The 18,668-nt window shown below is 39.7% G+C and overlaps 1 protein-coding gene across 9 annotated transcripts in view; it reads right to left on the reverse strand.

The window, feature by feature from the left end:
* The window catches only part of pecam1b (platelet and endothelial cell adhesion molecule 1b), a 25,523-nt gene extending 7,676 nt beyond the window's left edge, over positions 1-17,847 (reverse strand). The window contains exons 1-12 of one of the 9 annotated variants that reach the window (XM_077571295.1): positions 17,707-17,847; positions 17,577-17,612; positions 13,915-14,211; positions 11,935-12,216; positions 11,585-11,857; positions 10,094-10,366; positions 8,736-9,014; positions 7,988-8,266; positions 6,554-6,655; positions 6,408-6,438; positions 912-991; positions 1-515 (exon numbers count right to left, since the gene is read on the reverse strand). The exon at positions 1-515 is cut by the window's left edge and continues 52 nt beyond it. In XM_077571295.1, the coding sequence (XP_077427421.1) occupies positions 394-515; positions 912-991; positions 6,408-6,438; positions 6,554-6,655; positions 7,988-8,266; positions 8,736-9,014; positions 10,094-10,366; positions 11,585-11,857; positions 11,935-12,216; positions 13,915-14,211; positions 17,577-17,612; positions 17,707-17,752 (2,100 nt within the window). In that variant the 5' untranslated portion in view covers positions 17,753-17,847 and the 3' untranslated portion in view covers positions 1-393. The other 8 variants (XM_077571298.1, XR_013294852.1, XM_077571293.1 and 5 more) reach the window with 8 other exon arrangements.
* Positions 17,848-18,668: the final 821 nt, after the last annotated feature.

Raw genomic sequence — 18,668 nt, forward strand, 5'->3', positions numbered from 1 at the left:
TGAACCAAAATATACACAAACATGACCTATGATGGTGATAAAAGGGATCTGAAATTCAAAACAGTCAACAACGATGCTCAAACTTACAAAGCAAAAGTCACACAACATGGCAAAAACATGCACCCGTGGACACATGGCATACAAAAAAAGCACAAGACAAAGACAGTGATGTTAAATAAAAATAACAAATACAGAAAAAACAAAGGCCATGTAGATTGCAGGGGGAGGGGAGAGGGAGCAGCAGGAGGCGAGTCCTTTCTCTTGTAACATCCCTCAACAGAGAAAAAAGTGGGAAAAAGTTCCTTGTATTAGGTGAATCTTCAATTATTATTATTATTTTTTTCCCATTTTTTTTGTTACGTGTCTCCCCGCCCCTTGCAAAGCAGGGCATCTCTACACTGTGGCCGGAATACTGAAGCTGCTCCTGTTGCTGATGTCAGTGGGAAGCGACAGCGCGCTAGCTCGTGTCCCATTGGTCACCCTCCCCTCCATGCCATCATAGCGTGGCACTCCGTCTGGAACAAGATGATAATGGGCGCACTAAGCACTTTGCAACACTTGACAATGTCATGCAACTGCAAGCTCGTCCAGACACCGTCCCTACAACATTTCCTGTTTTGCTTGCCTCGGGAATACACAAAGTGAGACGATGTACATGCAAAATGTCACTCTCTCATGTAACACTGAGCAGGATATCAACAACAAAACAAATGTTTATGTTAAACAAAGCTCGTCAGGTTACAACAACATGACCCCTTGCCCTGCATGCATATTAGAACATGGATGATGGAGTGAGAATGGATCAAAATGGCTCCCACAAACAACATGCTATGGAAGGACTCGTGGTTGTAGTAATGACCGATGAAGACAGCCGGTAGAACACAAGAAAAAAAAAAGTTAAAACAATCTACCTGGGGCTGCATTATTAACCTCTGTGTCGTGGGTTAGACTCACTGTTAAAGAGTCATCTGATTTAGGGCTCGAAGGCTTTCTGAGAAATGGTGAGAATAAAGTCAACTGGACGAAATGTCAGAATATTTGAAGTCTACAAAATGTCACAAGAAAACAAAATAGATATTTTGTGTGTTGAAGCCTGTTGAGGTCAAACATGTCAAAGGTTATAGACTACAAACAAGTACCACTTTTAAGAAAAAAAAAAAGGTTCTTACTACCAGCCATTCATTTCATTGGTTGGGAAAAAAAATTGGATTCATCGAAGGATATCTAAATGCTACAAAGAGTTTAAAAAATATATATACCTATATTTTTTTCAAATAACAGGACACCTTAGTGTTGTTACGCAAAGGGCCATATGCGGTCACAGTGGGAGCAACTTTAGCCTCTAAAAGGACTCAATCATGCAAGACATCAAGCAAGATATTATCCAACACTTTAATGATGCCTGTTTTGATCCAGTGATGACATCTTACTGTAGGTGATCAAATCACAAGTTGACAGCTCTGTGTAGTTTTGTGAATGGAGGCAAACATTATTTTCAAAATTACCAACGGCAGTTATTGGAGTTATGTTTAAGGGATACTTAACTCATTGAGTCATTTTCAGCAATCAAAAAAATATATTTAGTCCACAACGAACTTGATAACTTAATTATTTTTCATTTAGAATTAATACCTTAAAAGCAACACTAAGGAACTTTTCAGTTTACATTGATTATGGACAAAAAGCGACCACACATTTCTCATGAGGACAAGCGCAATGCGCCATTTTTTCATCATGCCAGTGAGGGTTGACATTTAAATTGACTTTTGTCTTTGTAACAAATGGAGAAAGGCGGAAGTGACGTATGCCATAAAGCAGTCAGCACATTTGTAATTTTTTGTGTGGCAGTGTTCCTACCACCCTCCTCAAAGTTGCTTAGTGCCAGTAAAAATTATACAGACACTCTCAGGCCATGGCAAAGGTACCATTCAACTAGTTTTAAGTAGAGGTTTCATCAGAAGAGTTATGAAAATATTTTATTGACACTTTTACCACCAAAAACGTTTAACGACGTATAGTAAAATCCAAATTAATGCCTCCAAAAAATTTTCCCTCAACAGGCAGGGTAACTTCCATGCAGCACTGCCTTGTCATTGGGGTTGTAAAATACCAAAACACCAACCAATAATGGCCAGCAGATGACAGCATTTAATCTCTTTTCAATGCTCTCCCAGTAATATGGACAATATGGACTTTACAATGAAATATGTTGAATATGATGAAATAGAACGTTTTCAAGGATGACGTGAATGATCAAAGCCTTTGTCACATTAAATCGAATTCACAGGGTGTCGCTAAGTAAAAAAACATTAGTGTCAAAGTCACTGTTGCGCAGAAAATGTATCTTTTCACAAAAATATTATTTTCTCCTTATCTTTTCAATTTTAGTTCAATGTCACTCAAATTACCTATTTTCAAATGTTGATTACTAAAGAACGCAATAAGGTAGAAACATACTTTTTTTTCTCAAATAAAGGAATGGAACGCGATCTTTCATTTGGTGTGCACCTTGTTCACATAGTGACAGCACACAATATTCTGTTTGCCTTGAAAGATTAGTTAAAATGCTCAAAATCGGCTAGCACGGTCTGGGTTGCTTTTTGGATAACGTATGGCAATAAAAGAGTTAAGATTGAAAAGTTCCTTAGTGCTACTTTAAAAACTATTTTGTTCCACTTACTGTAAACTGAAGATGACATCACCTGTGCTGAGGAAGTAGGTAATGAACAATCATGGCTCTGTTTACTGACCAAACTCATAAAACAGGTGAGCCGTGATTGTTTTTTTTAAATTACTTTATAAAGGTATAAATTGTATACAAAAAATAGTGTCGTTTTTAAATTCATTCTGGACAAACCACTAACTTTTTACCGGTGAAAATGGCTAAATGAGTCAAGTATCCCTTTAAAGGGACTACACCATGGTATTTTAAGCCCTTCCACAGTTAACTATAGGCATATATTGATGAAATTTTACCTTTGACACAACCGCGATGTAATTTGTTATGAAATATGAGTTATTTCGGTGGCTATTTTTCTTACTCCGAAGTCAAACGCTTGGTTCAGTAAAACCCCGCTTCTCCCTTCTCATGACGTCGTCCGAGCTGGCTGCTTCGCGCAACGCCCACGAAACATACAGATAGGTTTTAAGCTGATTTTTAAATTTTTAAAATGGACTCTAAATTTCACGGGCTGCTAGATCTCCACGTTTGGTCACGTAAGCCATCCATTCTTGAATAAACATTTGAAACAAAACGGGTCCTTGCCGCAAGAAATCGTGGAAGAGGAGGAGAGCAGAGAGGTTAGAGGAAAGAAGGAGGAAACAAAAATGCACCACAGCAGGTTGCGAATCCGCGCCCTGCTGTTTATGTGGCTACCACACTAGCCACTACACCATCCATTCATTTAAGTCTATCAGCGTAAATGTTTTACTTGTAGTTTACACCAGTGTCAGCCAATGTATTTTAAGACGGGCAATTGTCATTTCATTGCACTGTGGCATTGCAAATGTGAAGAATAATTGATTGCTTTGAATTCATTTGGACAGAATGTTTATTGATAAAGGCTACTTTTGTCAATATCCCATTGAGGGAGGTCTCAGAGAAAGTGGGCGTGCGTTTACTCCCCAGAGGCGGAGCGGGGGTGGGGCCACACGCAATGACGCCAAACCGTGCCAACAGCTTGTTTTCTCAGGTTGGGAGGGGCTGGTGCTTGGAGAGCAGAATAACCTAGAATTTCTCATACAGGGGCGAATGGAGGAAAACACAAATTTGGTCATGTTTTTGGTGAGGAATTAGCATTTTAACATGACTAATGGCTCCAAAAAGTTGATTTTTCATGTTGCAATCCCTTTAAGGTGCATTGCGGAGTTGGTCACTTCTTTAATTGGGACTGCCACCTCTGGCCTAAAGCGTAAATGCAGCATCGGTGTCAAGCTTGTGCATGGTGCACGTGCGAGTATGTGTGCTTGAATAAAAGTTTTTTTTTTTATATAGTTTTCTTGGAGTCTGAGCTGGAGTTTGGGCTGTGCTAGAAGCCGACCTCTTGTTTTTTTTCAGTTTCCATTCCAATTGTGGTGTACTCCAGCTAACACAACACTACATGTCTTTGAGGATGAGCATGACATCACCTTCCACCACACCCACCCTCAAGAAACTGAAGGGAAGATACAAGATGACTGGCGCTGTCGCAGTTAAAAAGTCAGGGCACTTCGTACTCATCTAGGCATAAGTGGAGTATGCATGATGGAAAAAAATCTTGAACATTAACATTGTTAACTCCGCAATACACCTTTAGTGCTCAATTCATTTTTTTTAACTCCTGGTACGATCGGAAGCTGAGGAAAATTGACAGGTATTAAAAAAAAGAAGTTAAGATGACATGTTGCATCAGTTTTTTGTGGGCATGCAAAAACAATGTGGATATTGCACAAAAACTGTCGTACCTCAGAGAAATGTTCATTTTGCTGATTGCAACAGTGCACACTCTGGTTCTAGAAAATGTAACCATCACGAGACGGCTTCATCTGCGTCTGAGATAGTCTGACCTGACTTGTCGGTTTGTACAATGAGAGGAAGTGGAGGCATGATCAAGACATAATATCCAGTCCAGTCTGTGTTTTGCACTCCAAAAAAGCAAAATAATTGAGACCCATTTTTTAATGAGCAATGGTCAGGTTTGTATAAAGCTGCCACTCCCTTCTTTATCATCATCATTTTTCTACACTTCCGACATTTATTTGGGGAGGCCCTTTTCTGTTCCACCATGAATGTGCCCCAGTGCACAAAGCAAGGTCCATAATGACATGCCTGCATGAGTTTCTTTTATGGGAGGGAGTAAAATAAGGTCATTTGATTGTAATATTTCTCTCTCTCTCTCTTAATCATAAATTTTCACAACTTAACAGCTTTGATATTTGGGTGTCTTGTCTATATATACTATAGCGAAATCGTTGTTTTCTCAATCTGGTAATTGGGACAAATTCACTTTAAAACTCAACCTAAAATAATTAAACAATTCTGGGGCCCTTCTGTATTACATGGGGATCAGATGGGCTACAATTATATTTATTTATTTATTTGTAGCTGCCCTCATGTGATCATTGTATGGGCACTTTTTAGTTATTGTTAATTGGGGCTTTGTACCACTCTATCTGCAAAAATTGGAGAGTTAAATTTGTAAAAGTTAATTTTAACTCCCATAGTCTAATTTTGATGTTTTCAGAGTTAATTGCCTAGAGTTAGATCACCTCCAAAGTGTTTGATTGGCTCGGCCTTTCACCTGCTTGTCTCAGTTTGAGAGAGACGAGTCAGTGCCATTTTCCTCCTTGCTTATCACTGGGAAATACTGACTTGACAAACAAAAGGAGTTTGGGGCCATGAATTCATTTTCAGTCTGAATGTGGCCAACATTAGCATAGACTACTTCAAATGCTCTCTTCAAAAGAGGTGTTGGGTTAAAGTTGAAAACCGTCATTGATAGATATTGCACTTTGAATTTGTGATTCAACACTGTTATAAAAGCATCCATCCATCCTTTTTCTAACCACTTATGCTCATTGGGGTCACAGGTGAGCTAGAGCCTAACCGAGCTGACTTTGGGTGTGAAGCGGAGTACACCCTGGACTGGCTGCCAGTCAATTGCTTGGGTACATGCATTTATACCTATTGACAATTTTGAGTCTTTAACCTATCAAATCTGTTTTTGGGATGTGTGAGGTAGCTGAAGTCCCCGAAGTAAACCCGCAAGCACAGGGAGAACATGCAAACTCCACACAAAAAGGCTGGAGATGAGATTTGGAACTCAAACCTCAGAACTGTATGCCAGACTTTACACCAGTTTAAAACTCTACATTAGTATTTAAAGCCTTCAGTGTAATAAAATGCCTAATAATACATTTCCTCTGTAGCTTCTACTCTAATAAAAAAATCTGTGGAATGATCGCAGGAGGACCGACCAGAGGTGTGTTTGTATTCTGACAGATTTGGAGCAATTTCGTAAGGAAGAATAAGGCATATAGTCACCAATTTAAGACAAAATGTGCCATGATGATGAACTCCTAGCCGAAAGGACTGTGTGCTGAAATAGTGTGTTCTTTTTGGTATTTTATCCACTCCAGTTGAATTTCAGTTTGTTAAAATTGTGATCTCATTTTTTCACATCACATAAACCTGGCTTTTTTGAAGGTGTAGATGGCGTAAAATTGGATCTTAAGTCATTATTTTGTGTTATCACAACTGCACTCAGAGCTGTCAACATTGATTGGGGCACTCAAGATGTCATCTTTGGGCTCGCGACCTTATATCGACCCTCATCTCAGCCAACCTAACAATACGGATACAACTATGACGAACGCAACTATACACCATTAGTCATAATGAGAGGAAGCAAGTAGTGGAGCCAACTCACACTGACAATTCAGCAGCTGCTTCCTTTTTACCTACAATAAGAGAGGAGATGTGAGAAGAGCAGGAGGAAGTGGGCGGGAGAAGCTTGCTTCACACGTAGTCAGACTAAGGAGGTGTGAGTTGCTGCGGGATTGTAGGTGTCTCTACCTCTCTTGGACCTGAAGCACAGCACAAACACCACCACCAGCACCGACACCACCAGCAGACAGAAGCCCACAATCACCGCTTTCTTCCATAGGGCCAGGCGCACTGCGGAGAGGAGAGAGACGCAGTAAAGAAGAGAAATTCGGACATATGACCAAAAACATGGAATCTGACTGACTAAAGAAAAAGGTGAAGGGAAGGAAAATTATGTTTTTCAAAACATTTCTACTAGAGTGTGGATGACAGATAAAAAAGATACCTGGGCTTAGGCTGTAAATGCAGTGTCATCCGAGGTCTACACCGTAGCTCAGGTGAAGAAAAAGTGGTAAGGTATTAAGACGGATGCAAAGATATAGGATATTGAACCAGAGAAGGAAAGAAGAAAACTGGAAGAGGAAATGGATAACTTAATGTCACTCCACAGGATGAGCGATCGGCTGCGATAAACTCAGCCATCTCTGGCATACTGAACAGAACGAGGATGAAGGTGATGACATTTATTTGCTACTAACAGCTTTATTTTACGTTCCTCCATTCAATAAGCAACCCTATTATGGGTCTAAAATGGACAGACTCTCTACTTTGGTCAAAAATTGGGTCATATTTCATAAAACAACCCAGAAAGTTGGATCAGCGCATCTATTTGGGTCAATTTGACCCACCTTCGGGTAAAAAATTGGGTCATTTTCAATAAAACAACCCAGAAAGTTGGGTTAGATTCTCTAATTGGGTCAATTTGACCCAACTTAAAGTAAAAAAAAATAAAAAGAGGTCAGATCCTCCACTTGGGTTAATTTGACTAAACTTTGAATCAAAAATTGGGTCATTATGTATAAAACAACCCAGAAAGTTGTATTCTCTATTTGGGTCAATTTGACTCAACTTGGTGCATTGTTTTGCACAAAAAAGGGTCATTTTGTATATAACGACCCATAAAGTTAGGTCAGATCCTCTACTTGGGTTAATTTGACCCAACTTTGGGTCTAAAATTGGGTCATGATGTATAAAACAATCCAGAAAGTTTCTGAGTTTGTTTTATACATCATGATCAAGGTGGATCGGTCCTTTTTTGATCCATAATTGGGTTACTTTTGACCCAATATAAAAAAAAAATAAAATAAAAACTTTATTTGATTTAAATTGTCTGCGCATATTGCAACAATTACCGGTAATTCATCTGTGACACACACATTCACACCTTAGGACAATTTAGATTCTTCAGTGAACCTACCATGTATGTTTTTGGAATGTGGAAGGAAACTGGAGAAAATCCATGCAAGCGCGGGGAGAACATCCAAACTTCACACAAAAATGTTGGAGCACGATTCCTCACCCTCAGAAGAGTGAAATGGATGTGCTAAACATTCGCCCAGCGTGCCGCCTCAGTATTTGTATGAGGTAATAATGATCTAGTATGTGAATGAAGCTCATCCTCACCTTCTATGGTGACCGGTGCGCTGCGGACCACATTGTTGGCGTGATTGATGGCCTCGCAGTAGTAGGAACCACTGTCATCTTTGGCCAGTGCTTCAATCTGGAAATCTGTATTGTTATTGTCTGAGGTGGTGGTGAAGACCGGGTCGTTGCCGCCATCCTTATACCACTTAAAGGTGATGGGCGGGGTGCCTTTCACACCACAGATCAGGAACAGATGATCTCCCTCTGCAATTTCCGGCAAGAAGGGGATGACTGTGAGGGTCGGATGAGACAGAGGCACTGTGGAGACAAAGGCAGAGGAGGTTTGTTAGATGGGCTAGTGGTCAAGGCTCTTGTCTTTATTCAAGCATCATTTTTCAAAGATGAGTTGAAAAAAAAAAAAACACGATTCAGGGCAATCTGTGGGTTCAAGCCTCACTGCAGATTGATTCATTCATTGATTGGATATATTTGCCCATACAGTAAATCCCCTCTGGCGTAGCTATGACGTAAATAACATTTCTTTTGGCCATTTTTCTGTCTATTTATGACGGGAAGCATGGGGAAAGATGTGCTGAGTCCAGAAGGCTCAAAGGTGCAGCAGGAAAGTATGGATTAGCTTTAGAAGGTTGTAGTCTGTGAGCGTGAGCTGCCGGGGTGGGAACACATGCAACTCATCCCACTTCAAAGTACCCCCCACCCCCCCAAAAAAAAATCTGTGAGTAGGCAAATTCACAAATATTGTACAGTTGCTGTGTGAAACATTTACCAACAACAGTCGCCTCCAGTCTCTTGCTGAGCGGCGCTTCCTTCTGACTGTTCTTGGCCTCACACATGAACTTGCTTATTTCGCCAGGCTGCTGGATGGTGACGGTGAACACAGCCTGCTCAAAAGGTATTTTGACACTGGCCATGCTCAGCTGCTCGTACTCTTTCAGCAAAGTGTAGTTTATGGGCAGGCTGCCGATGTCCGACTGACATAGGACCTTAAAGGGACGTCCCAGCACCGCCCTGCCAACCACTGAGATCCTTGGTGTTGACACAGTCACTGAAGTGGGCAAACACAAGAACAAACTTATAAATTCAATAGAAAAGGCCTTTAGTTGGTGAAATATTGCATACATGGATACAATATAGGATGTATTCATATGCACAACTTGATTTTTCACAATTTGAAATACCTTTTACATACACCTCATTCCAAATTATTATTCAAGTGATATTTTTGTTTGATTTTAGTTGTCAATGCAAATCAAAATCACCCACCTGTGCCACATATTAGACTTACTTTAAGCTGGTCTAAATTTAGTCTACTTTCTGTCACCAAATTGTCAGATGTAACACACAATAAACTAGACTTGGCCCAGCACAAAAATGAAGATACGCCAGTTTTTACTACAAAAATAGGGCCCGATGTGTTAAGAGTCAGATAATACTCATAAAATATTAGATATTGAGTTTAGAAAAAGCTACTGTAGGTGATAAAGCAAGAAGTCAGGCGTTTTTCATAGTTTGTGAGCAGTGGCAGAATCACATCTCCACATTCAAAATCAAAATCTGAGCAATCTGAAATAAGCAGACCTTTACAAAGAGCAGAAAGTGAAGCAAACAATCATTGATGAGAATTGTTGATGGAAAACAATGACGTGGGAGATGAGAACAAATTTCTTTTCACTTCTGCCTTCCAATGCCGGGGCAAGCGATACGGGACGTTCATTTTAGTATGTGGCACTGGCCGCTAAAAATGGCTGGTGAGCTGCAAATGGCCCCAGGCTGTTATTTTGGACAATGGACAGACACCCTTGGTTTAAATGTGCATTTGATTTAATTGCTACAAGGCAAATACCAAAATCCTTTGAAACTACAGAAAAACGTGCTTCCTTGGAATTGTCCAATAGGAATAGGAATCAGTTTGAAAATATAATTAAGAATGAAACTGATAGAGTTATGTCACACAACCACTGCAAGCAACAGCCACAATATGTGTTTTTAAATGAATGTCATTCGCCGCTAAGCATTATTACATTTGTTAAGGCAGAATTTTTGATACAGCTCTGATTTGTATCTCAATAGATTGTGCATTTCATTATGGGACGTGCTCTAAAATGCAGTGAAATAAGCGTCTACCTTTAGGACGGACGGTCAAAGGGCTGCTGTATTTCCTGATGCCTTTAGCTTGAGCGATGCAGGTGTAGTTGAATTCGTAGAGCAGAGCTTTGCCAAAAAACACGCCGGTGCTCTTTGGGAACAGGAGGCTCTCTGGCGGATCCAAACTGTAAGTCAACTCGTCCCTGTGGAGCCTCTCTGAGGCGAAGCGCTCACTTTTGCAGCTCAGAGTCATGTATTCCCTTTGAAAGACTTCTCTTGGAGATATGGTGAGAGTGGGCACTGAAAACAGCTCTGTGGATACAGTCCAGAATATGATGCATTAGCATCCATCCATCCATTCTCTATAGCATTTTACATGCATGTTTATTTTATTATAACAGCCATATGTACAGTATATCTAAATGATATGTTTATTATGCTGGATGGCAAAAATGTTTTTTTAGCAGCTCTTCTGGTTTACCATCAAGTGGAAAATATCAAAGTATTCAAATTACAGCTCTAAGATGGGCTTATTTGAAAAATTTAAAATAAAATTCGGGGGGGGGGGGGGGTTCTTTTCGTCCTCATTTAATACATTCTATTTCATTTTTAAATTTAATATAGGAAAATTGGTACATTAAGAAACATTTACTATGTTAAGTTTAAATAAATAAGTAAATAAATGTTGATAGCCTTTCTCTGTTTTATTTTTTCTTAGTAAGACAGTGTCAAATCACTGGTGAGCTATTTTTAGAACAGACCGGAGTTCGTGGGTCAGGTGGCACCTACACATGTACACTTTTCTTTTCTTTTTTAATTAAGTAAACTGCAAAAGCATCCGTGTCACTTTCCTCCGCTCCCCCCACTCCCTTCTTCGTCCTGCTGCACGTGCTGTCCGCACGGCCCTGCCAAGCAACACATCATTAACTGCCTATTTACAATTTAATGTGCTTTTCTAGATTTGGTTATGTGTAGATAACTGGGAAAGTATTTTACAACTAAAATAGTGCCAATATTTCTATTTATAACACCCAATCAATAAAAATGATGTCTGTCAGACGGTGAAAGTTTTATTGACAGTGATGTATGATGATACCGTGATGATGACTACACTATGAAACTGTAGATTTGCCTACAGTATTATCTTGGCCCTTTTCCCTCCACTGTGCAGGAAAAAAGAATGTTGCAAACATTTGGGAAGGTTTTTTTTTTTTTTTTTTTGATAGTTGCTGAGAGTTCAGAAAAAAGACTAAATATAACTAAAACCTTGCTAAGTTGGTAACACTGCAGACAAAAGTTGTAGCACGTGGACAGAAAACAAAAGGGACAATTTTCAAAATAAAAGCACCGTATATCGTCCGTTTGACTTCATAGTCATTGTGAGCGCTGGTCAGAAACTGCGGGCGGGCCGGACATCTTGTCCACATCTATTGTAACTACCATATCACTGCGCTTGCCCCACATTTACTGTACTTCATGCTGTGATTTCTAAGATATGAAATGGAAAGATGTACAGCACACAGCACTTACCTGTCACCAAAATCTTCTTTGTATCAACTTTCACAACATTTCCCATTTCCAGTCTGCACTCAAACTCCTCAGAGTCCTTGGCCAAGGCGATCATGCTGTGGTTGACATAGTCGTCGCCCCTGCTGAGAAGCAGAGTGCCGCGGCTCAGGTAGAGGTGAACATTTCCGTGCACGTTAGGCATGAGGTTTTTCACAGAGCACATAATGTCAAGTCTGTCTCCTTCGTAGATATTGCTGTAAGGGAAAATCTCCATAATTGGTGTAATGGAAAGCTCTGTGGAAACAATAACAAGCAGAAAGGAGAATGCCTTGATATTTGGAAACGTGAATGACTTCCAATGTTTGCAGTACCTTTGACCGAAATGGTGACAGTGTTGCTTTTTTCAGACTTGGAGAAGAACGGTGTCACCAGGACAGTGTAGGAGCAGTACATCTTGTGGATGCCAACATTGTTGAAGCGTAGCTTGACTTCTGACAGGTTGGAGCTGACCCTGTCCTCGATGATCTCCTTGTCGTCGTCATAGAAGTAGAAAATGATAGAACCCGTTTCTCCTGGCGCGGTGCACCTGGCTGTTAGCTCCTCCCCCTCAGTGACGACAGCATTGTTCAGATGAAGCAGGGGTGCGGATAAACCTGCAGTGTGAGCAAATATATGCAGGGGTGTTTTTGTTTTTTTATTCGGTGGTGGATATATATATATATATATATATATATATACACATATACGTATATATATAGATATACATATACATAAATTTCTACATTTTTTTTTTTAGAGATCCACAGGTAGCTGCAGTTTGATTAACTCTTTGACTGCCAAAAACGTTAAATAACGTTTCGTAAAATCCTACGGAGGGCTGCCAAAGACGTTAAAAGACGTTCTCTATGTTTTTTTTGGAAACGGGTGGAGGAAAGCCTTGGCCAGCTGTGCTGAAAGTATCAAGCAGATCTAGTTAGTATAATGACTATTTTTGGGCACTAGATGGCAGCGATGACTCTCTTTGGACAAGATTGGGTGCGTCAGTAGAAGACGTGAGGCGAAGCTAGAGTGTTGAGGAGAGAATGGCTGAGGAAGCGAAAATGGCGACCGGTTGCAAGCAGCTCATGCTTGAGCATTTTTTTCAAAGACGAAAAGCATCGACCAATGCTAAAGAGCACATTGATGACGACGATGATGAAGATGGTGACTCCGAGGTTGACGCCGAAGTTGGAAGCGTTGACTCGGCGGCTATGACCACGTCATAAAGCCTCACCGGCTAGCGATGCTAACGCCGGAAAACGCAGAGCACAACCGAGCACTTCTGCACAGGCGGACGTTCAATTGGACGATGAAGAGTACCCCGAGTCCGATGCATATTCACCGGAGGAGTGGGTACAGTCTGATCACGGAGAAGACACTGGTTCTGGACTACGATGCCACCATGAATGGAGTGGATAAGATGGATCAGAACATCTCTTACAAACCGGTATAGGAACTGAAGGACATGATGAAGCCAGACGTAACACCACCGTAATGTCACCCTATCATGATCCTGAGAGTAGACTTGATGGCAACATGGCCAAACACACACTGCAGTATATACTTGCTATTCCCCGGGAAAAAAAGCTGGCAAGAAAGTGTAGCGTCTGCACGCGAAGGAGCAATCGCAGTGAAACTAATCTGTTGTGCAAATCCTGCTGCGTCCCCTTGCACGCAGGGGAGTGTTACACAAAAAGAAAAACTGTAGTTGAAACATCCACATAATTGTAAATAGTACCACAGTTGCACACATTTGTAAATAGTTTGCCAAATTGTTGTGTCAAATTGTTGTGTCAAATTGTTACACTGTTGAATGTAAATAAACGTATTTTGCTATCAAAAAACACTTTTTCATTGTTGGTGGTAGTGTTTTACAGAAGTAAAGCACTGTTTAGGTGTTTGTGGCATCATTCATGTGAAAAAAAAGGTGTCAAATTCACAAGAGTGCATGAAATAATATCGTTTCACAAAAAGCTTGATTTCTCCGTATTTTGTTTCAAAACAGAGCATTTTTTTTCTGATTAATTTAAGCCTCAGAGGATTAACAGCAGACGGTGGTTGTGATCTTACCTTCTTTATTGTACACCCAAACGGCTGCGTTCAAATCCTATTTAGTGTTACTTTAAAACTCAGCGAACGTTTAGTGAAAGTTTGCGAACCTTGAATAAACCCTGATGAACCAGGACAGAGCGTGCATGCGCTACCTTTGCCAACACTCGCAAACGTTCACTCCCAAATGTACAGGTGAGGTGTAATTTTTCAGTTGTGTGTGCATTGAATGTGACGGGGAAAAAGTGTCTGGATGCACTTACCCGTGACTGTGAGTTTCTTGGCGTCACTGGTCACCTTCCTGCCTTCGATGTTGATCTTACACATGTATTTGCCCGTGTTGGACACTCGGGCGTCAGGAAGGCGGTAAAGGAGGTCCCCGGAGCTGGTGGTGGTCTTCGTGTACACGGTCACGCCGTCCTTGTAGATTGTGTACTCGCGGCTCAGCGGCCGTGTGCCCGAGCTGCTGACCAACGCCTGACAGCGCACTGTCACGTTGGCGCCCCGTTTCACTTCCGCCTCGGGCTCAAGAGATATGCTGATGTCCCTTATAGTGAAGACTGGAGGGTGGGGTTGAAAAACATGTGAACACTTTTGATTTACAAAGAGATCTTATAAAATAAATTGCAATTGCGTTCTTAATGTAATTTCGATTTTTTTTTTATTGGATCTATTTAGGGCTAGTAAATTTGTATTTTCTTTCTTTGGGGTGGAAATGATACAGTAAAGTTTTGTTAGAGATATTAAAAGAATTTTCAAATGATTCAGATCAGACATTTAGGAAATACAATCTTTTGCATCAGTCTAAATGATCCTGCTAACTTTGAGCATAATTTAGACCAGAGCATAAAAAATATATATATATATATATATATATATATATATATATATATATAATTTAAAAAAAACATGCACAATGGATGAATAGTTTGTGGTTCTATCTTGAAGTCTTTAGCTTCTTTTGTGTGTCCGTTTGAGCTTAACCTACATGTTCACCAAATAATAATGTCAATGTGTTAAAAACAAGTTTGTATTTATTTGGGATTTGAATCCACACAGGGTCAAAAATATACATACATGCTAATAATAGCAATAGCTATCAACTAATCAATTGTGGCAATCAAGCACAAACTATGAATGTTAAAACTGATTTAGAATCAGTATACAATATTGTTGTCCAAACATTTTGCACAGGAAATATTTTTGAATAAATGAAAGCTTTGAATAAACATTCAATAAATATTAAAATCGTAATCATCCTGATTGAATGACAAAAATCAAGATTTTTTTTTAGGCAAGATCGCCCAGCCCTACAAGAACGTCTTCAACTTGACGAAGCCAAGCAATGAACTTCTCACAAGAGACCATTTTTCTTTATTAGCATAAAAAGGATTTGTTTCACTGGCTTAACCAATTTTCAGAACAACGGGAAAGTCCAAGGAACTTTGTCAAGAACCAATCTGAAAATTTTTAGTCTATTTATTTCTTGGGAGACTTTTGGCGCTAGTTCTAAACAATGTGAAGGAAATCACTTAGGATGTCCGGAAACAACCCAGCAGTGTACAATGAACTGGACATTTGTGGAAGACCAGTGTTGTTGTCCACAGCAGGGGGAGCTTTACGTCACCGTGGCCCGAGAGCGTGTCGAGCACAAAACAACACCCTGCTCTGAAATCGACACCTTCAAGCTTGACTCAAATGATCGTGAACAAGCCAATGGCAATGACAGTGACCTAAGAATACTGTAGCAACTGTCAAGCAACGGAATTGGCCTTCTGAAAAGTATTTTCCTAAGTGTTAAATGAATCCATATGTACTGTAAATTTCACTTTTGAAATTGAACTACTGAAACAGTCTAATATACTAATCCATCAAGATGTCCCTGCATATATTTGAGCCTATGCGTATAATTTTGACCCAATCAGAAGCAGCCAATCCCTCATACGACAGACTTTAAACAAAAACAGCAGGAACAAATCACTTGACTCCTCAAACTCCTGTAAACAGTCTGTCGGAGCAGGATGAAGCTGTCCGCTACTGATCATCATTCACAAGCGGGCATGCAACTGCATGATGAGGACCGAGTCAAACGTTCCATCAGCGAGTGAGCAAAGCGTGTGTGACGATGCCCGCCGACGCGTTCCCAAAGACTGTTCTGGTCAACTTTTCCACCCAAAGCTGTGATAACAAAGTTTTCCACTAACTCACATAGAACAGAACATGTGACATGTACAGTGTACAAAATAAGTCTTTCAATTTAGTAACTTTTTTTGTTTTTTTTATTCCTTTTTTTTTTTTTCTTACAGGAGAGCTCAGTATTGTTCATTCGATTTGACATCATCATTGCTCTCCTTTTTTTTTTTTTTTTTTAAAAATCCAACAAATCAATTAAAAAAAATTTAATAAATGTTTTTTTTTTTTTTTAAAAATACATATACATATATATATACACACATATATATATATATATATATATATATATATATATATATATATATATATATATATATATATATATATACCCTTTTTTTTGTATGTGGGTGAGTATATGTATGTGCGTGTGTGTGTGTGTGTGTGCGTGCGTGCGTGCGAGCGTGTGTGTATTCATCAGTTCACCTAAAGCCCATTAAAAAAAAATCCCATACTAATAATATAATATAATAATAAATTGCCAGATGCAGAAACATCAATGTAAGTTATCACGATGTAGTGGCTCTCGCTAACAGACAGAATTAAGTAACCTGTTTTTTGTTTTTTTTATTCCGTGGGACAGTAGTAGTAGATCAACCTTTTTAAAACCGGGAGCTACTTCTTTGTTACTAATTAATGCGAAGGGCTACCAGTTTGATACACACTTCTGAAATAATGAATTTACTCAAACTATTGTTATATGTTAGTTAATAATTATTATATCCATTTATATGAAGACACTGATCATTTTGTGATTTCTCTCAACAATCAGGAAACATACCATAAATATGTAAATGTCATGCAAAATATATGTCATTTCTAAATGTAATGTAAATAAAATATATGTTCACAATAGTGTTACATCATTTCTAAATATGTAACACTATTTCTATTAATCTGCCAGTGTTTATATTTTCTAATGACCAGTTGTACCGAAATCCTAGAAAATCACAATGTCCTGTCACATGTGAGCTATTTTTAGAACAGGCTACTCATGTGATGCTTGGGGGCTAAAATACATGGTGCCCGTTGGCACTGCATTGGAGACCCCTGCCCTGCATTATGTGTCAGATACTTTAAGTTTGTTTGTCTAAATCCTTAAAGGTTATTACAATTAACAAAAACTAACAAATTAAGCTGAAATTGATCAAAATGTTTTAGTTAACAGAATAAAAGAAAAAATGTTTAAAAAAAATAAACAAAAACTAACTGAAACGCCATCTTAAGTTTACGCTTTACATTTTAAACTAGCATTATAGAGAAAATGTCCTTTTTTCCCGTCTTTGTCAATTCAATTCATACATGAGCTATTGGGTTTGTTTTGAAATGTTTTTATTTCAGTATAGCTGTACATCTGTACAGTAAGTACAGATGGTGACTTTTCCCCCCCAATCTTACACACACAAATACTCAATATATTAAAAACAAACAATAAAACTAAAACTAATACTAAAATTAATAAAAACTAAGCATTTTCAAAAACAGGAAAACTAATGAAAAGCCAAACTTGCCCTAAAACTAGTGAAAAGTCAATTTAAAAACAAATGTTAAAATGCAACAAAAACTAAAGATGTAAAAAAATCCCAAACTATTACAACCCTGGCCAATAAACCAGCGACCCCACCGTACAAGGCCTGTTATGGCACCATCAAGAAATACGCAGATCACCATGAAATCACTTTGGCAAACTGCAAATCGATACATTTTTTATCTTAAAAGAAAGAAATGTACTTACTGGACTGTGCGTCGGCCCCTCTCCGTGGATGGAGGTCTTGGAACGAGAACAAAAAAAAGCACCTGATTAGAGATCAGTCAACGAACTTGTTCCCCAAGAAGAATTCCAACTGGATGAGACAAACGCTTACAGTGGGACACGAGCGTGCAGGTTAGCAGAAGCAGAAAGTGGCCCATCGTGTCCGAGGAGCTCTCCGATGATCCTGCTGCGGCCGATGGTGCGGGACCCTAACGGCCTCCGCGGGTGCTGGCATGCGCCTGGTGGGCGGGGCGGGGCGGCACGAAGGTGACGCTTTACCTCAACCAGCAGCGGTTATCGTCCCCAGCAGCCAGCGCTTTGCTTAATTTGACAGGAAGCCAGTGTTGTTTCCTCAGGATGTCCACGCCGGCTCACTCTGGGCTGCTGTGGAATGTTCTCTGGACTCTGTGTGTGTGCGTGTTTGTCGAATGATAGCCATAATAGGGTTTGACCAGTTTAAGTTCAGGAGTCAGGCCTTTGACCTCTTTGATTGGCTGTGAGGGTTGGAGCAGGTAAAAAGAACAACAGATGGCAGACATTCTTTGTGACGCTTCCTCAAGTCAACTTGATGAGCTGCTGAAGCTTCTTACTGGCACAAATCTGAACGTGGCTGACACCGTAGTCGGGTCTTGGACTCCAAGATCAGCAGGGCATACAAACTGAAACAGCTCAGTTAAAAGGCGAAGTCAACCCAACCCCAAAATATTTTTGACAATAAAATGTTCTACTAGACTAAATATGGTATTCTGGTTAATATTGTGTTAATGGAATATGAGTTAAGCAGCGAAATCCAGCCATTTTTATCTATCTGAGAGGGCGGCCATTTTGCCATTCTCTGTCGACTGAAGATGACATCAGTGTTGCTCAGGTCTCAACCAATCACAGCACAGCACAGCTTCAGACAACAGGTGAGCTGTGATTGGTTGTTGTCTGAGCCCGAGCAACATTGATGTCATCTTCAGTCGAAAGCAAGTGACAAAATGGCCGCCGATGGCTGGATTTTGCTGCATAACTCATTCCACAAATGTAATATTAATCAGAATGTCATGTATCGACTAGAGAGGTCACAAATAA

Source organism: Vanacampus margaritifer, chromosome 7 (assembly GCF_051991255.1).
Source record: "Vanacampus margaritifer isolate UIUO_Vmar chromosome 7, RoL_Vmar_1.0, whole genome shotgun sequence".
Taxonomy (NCBI): domain Eukaryota; kingdom Metazoa; phylum Chordata; class Actinopteri; order Syngnathiformes; family Syngnathidae; genus Vanacampus; species Vanacampus margaritifer.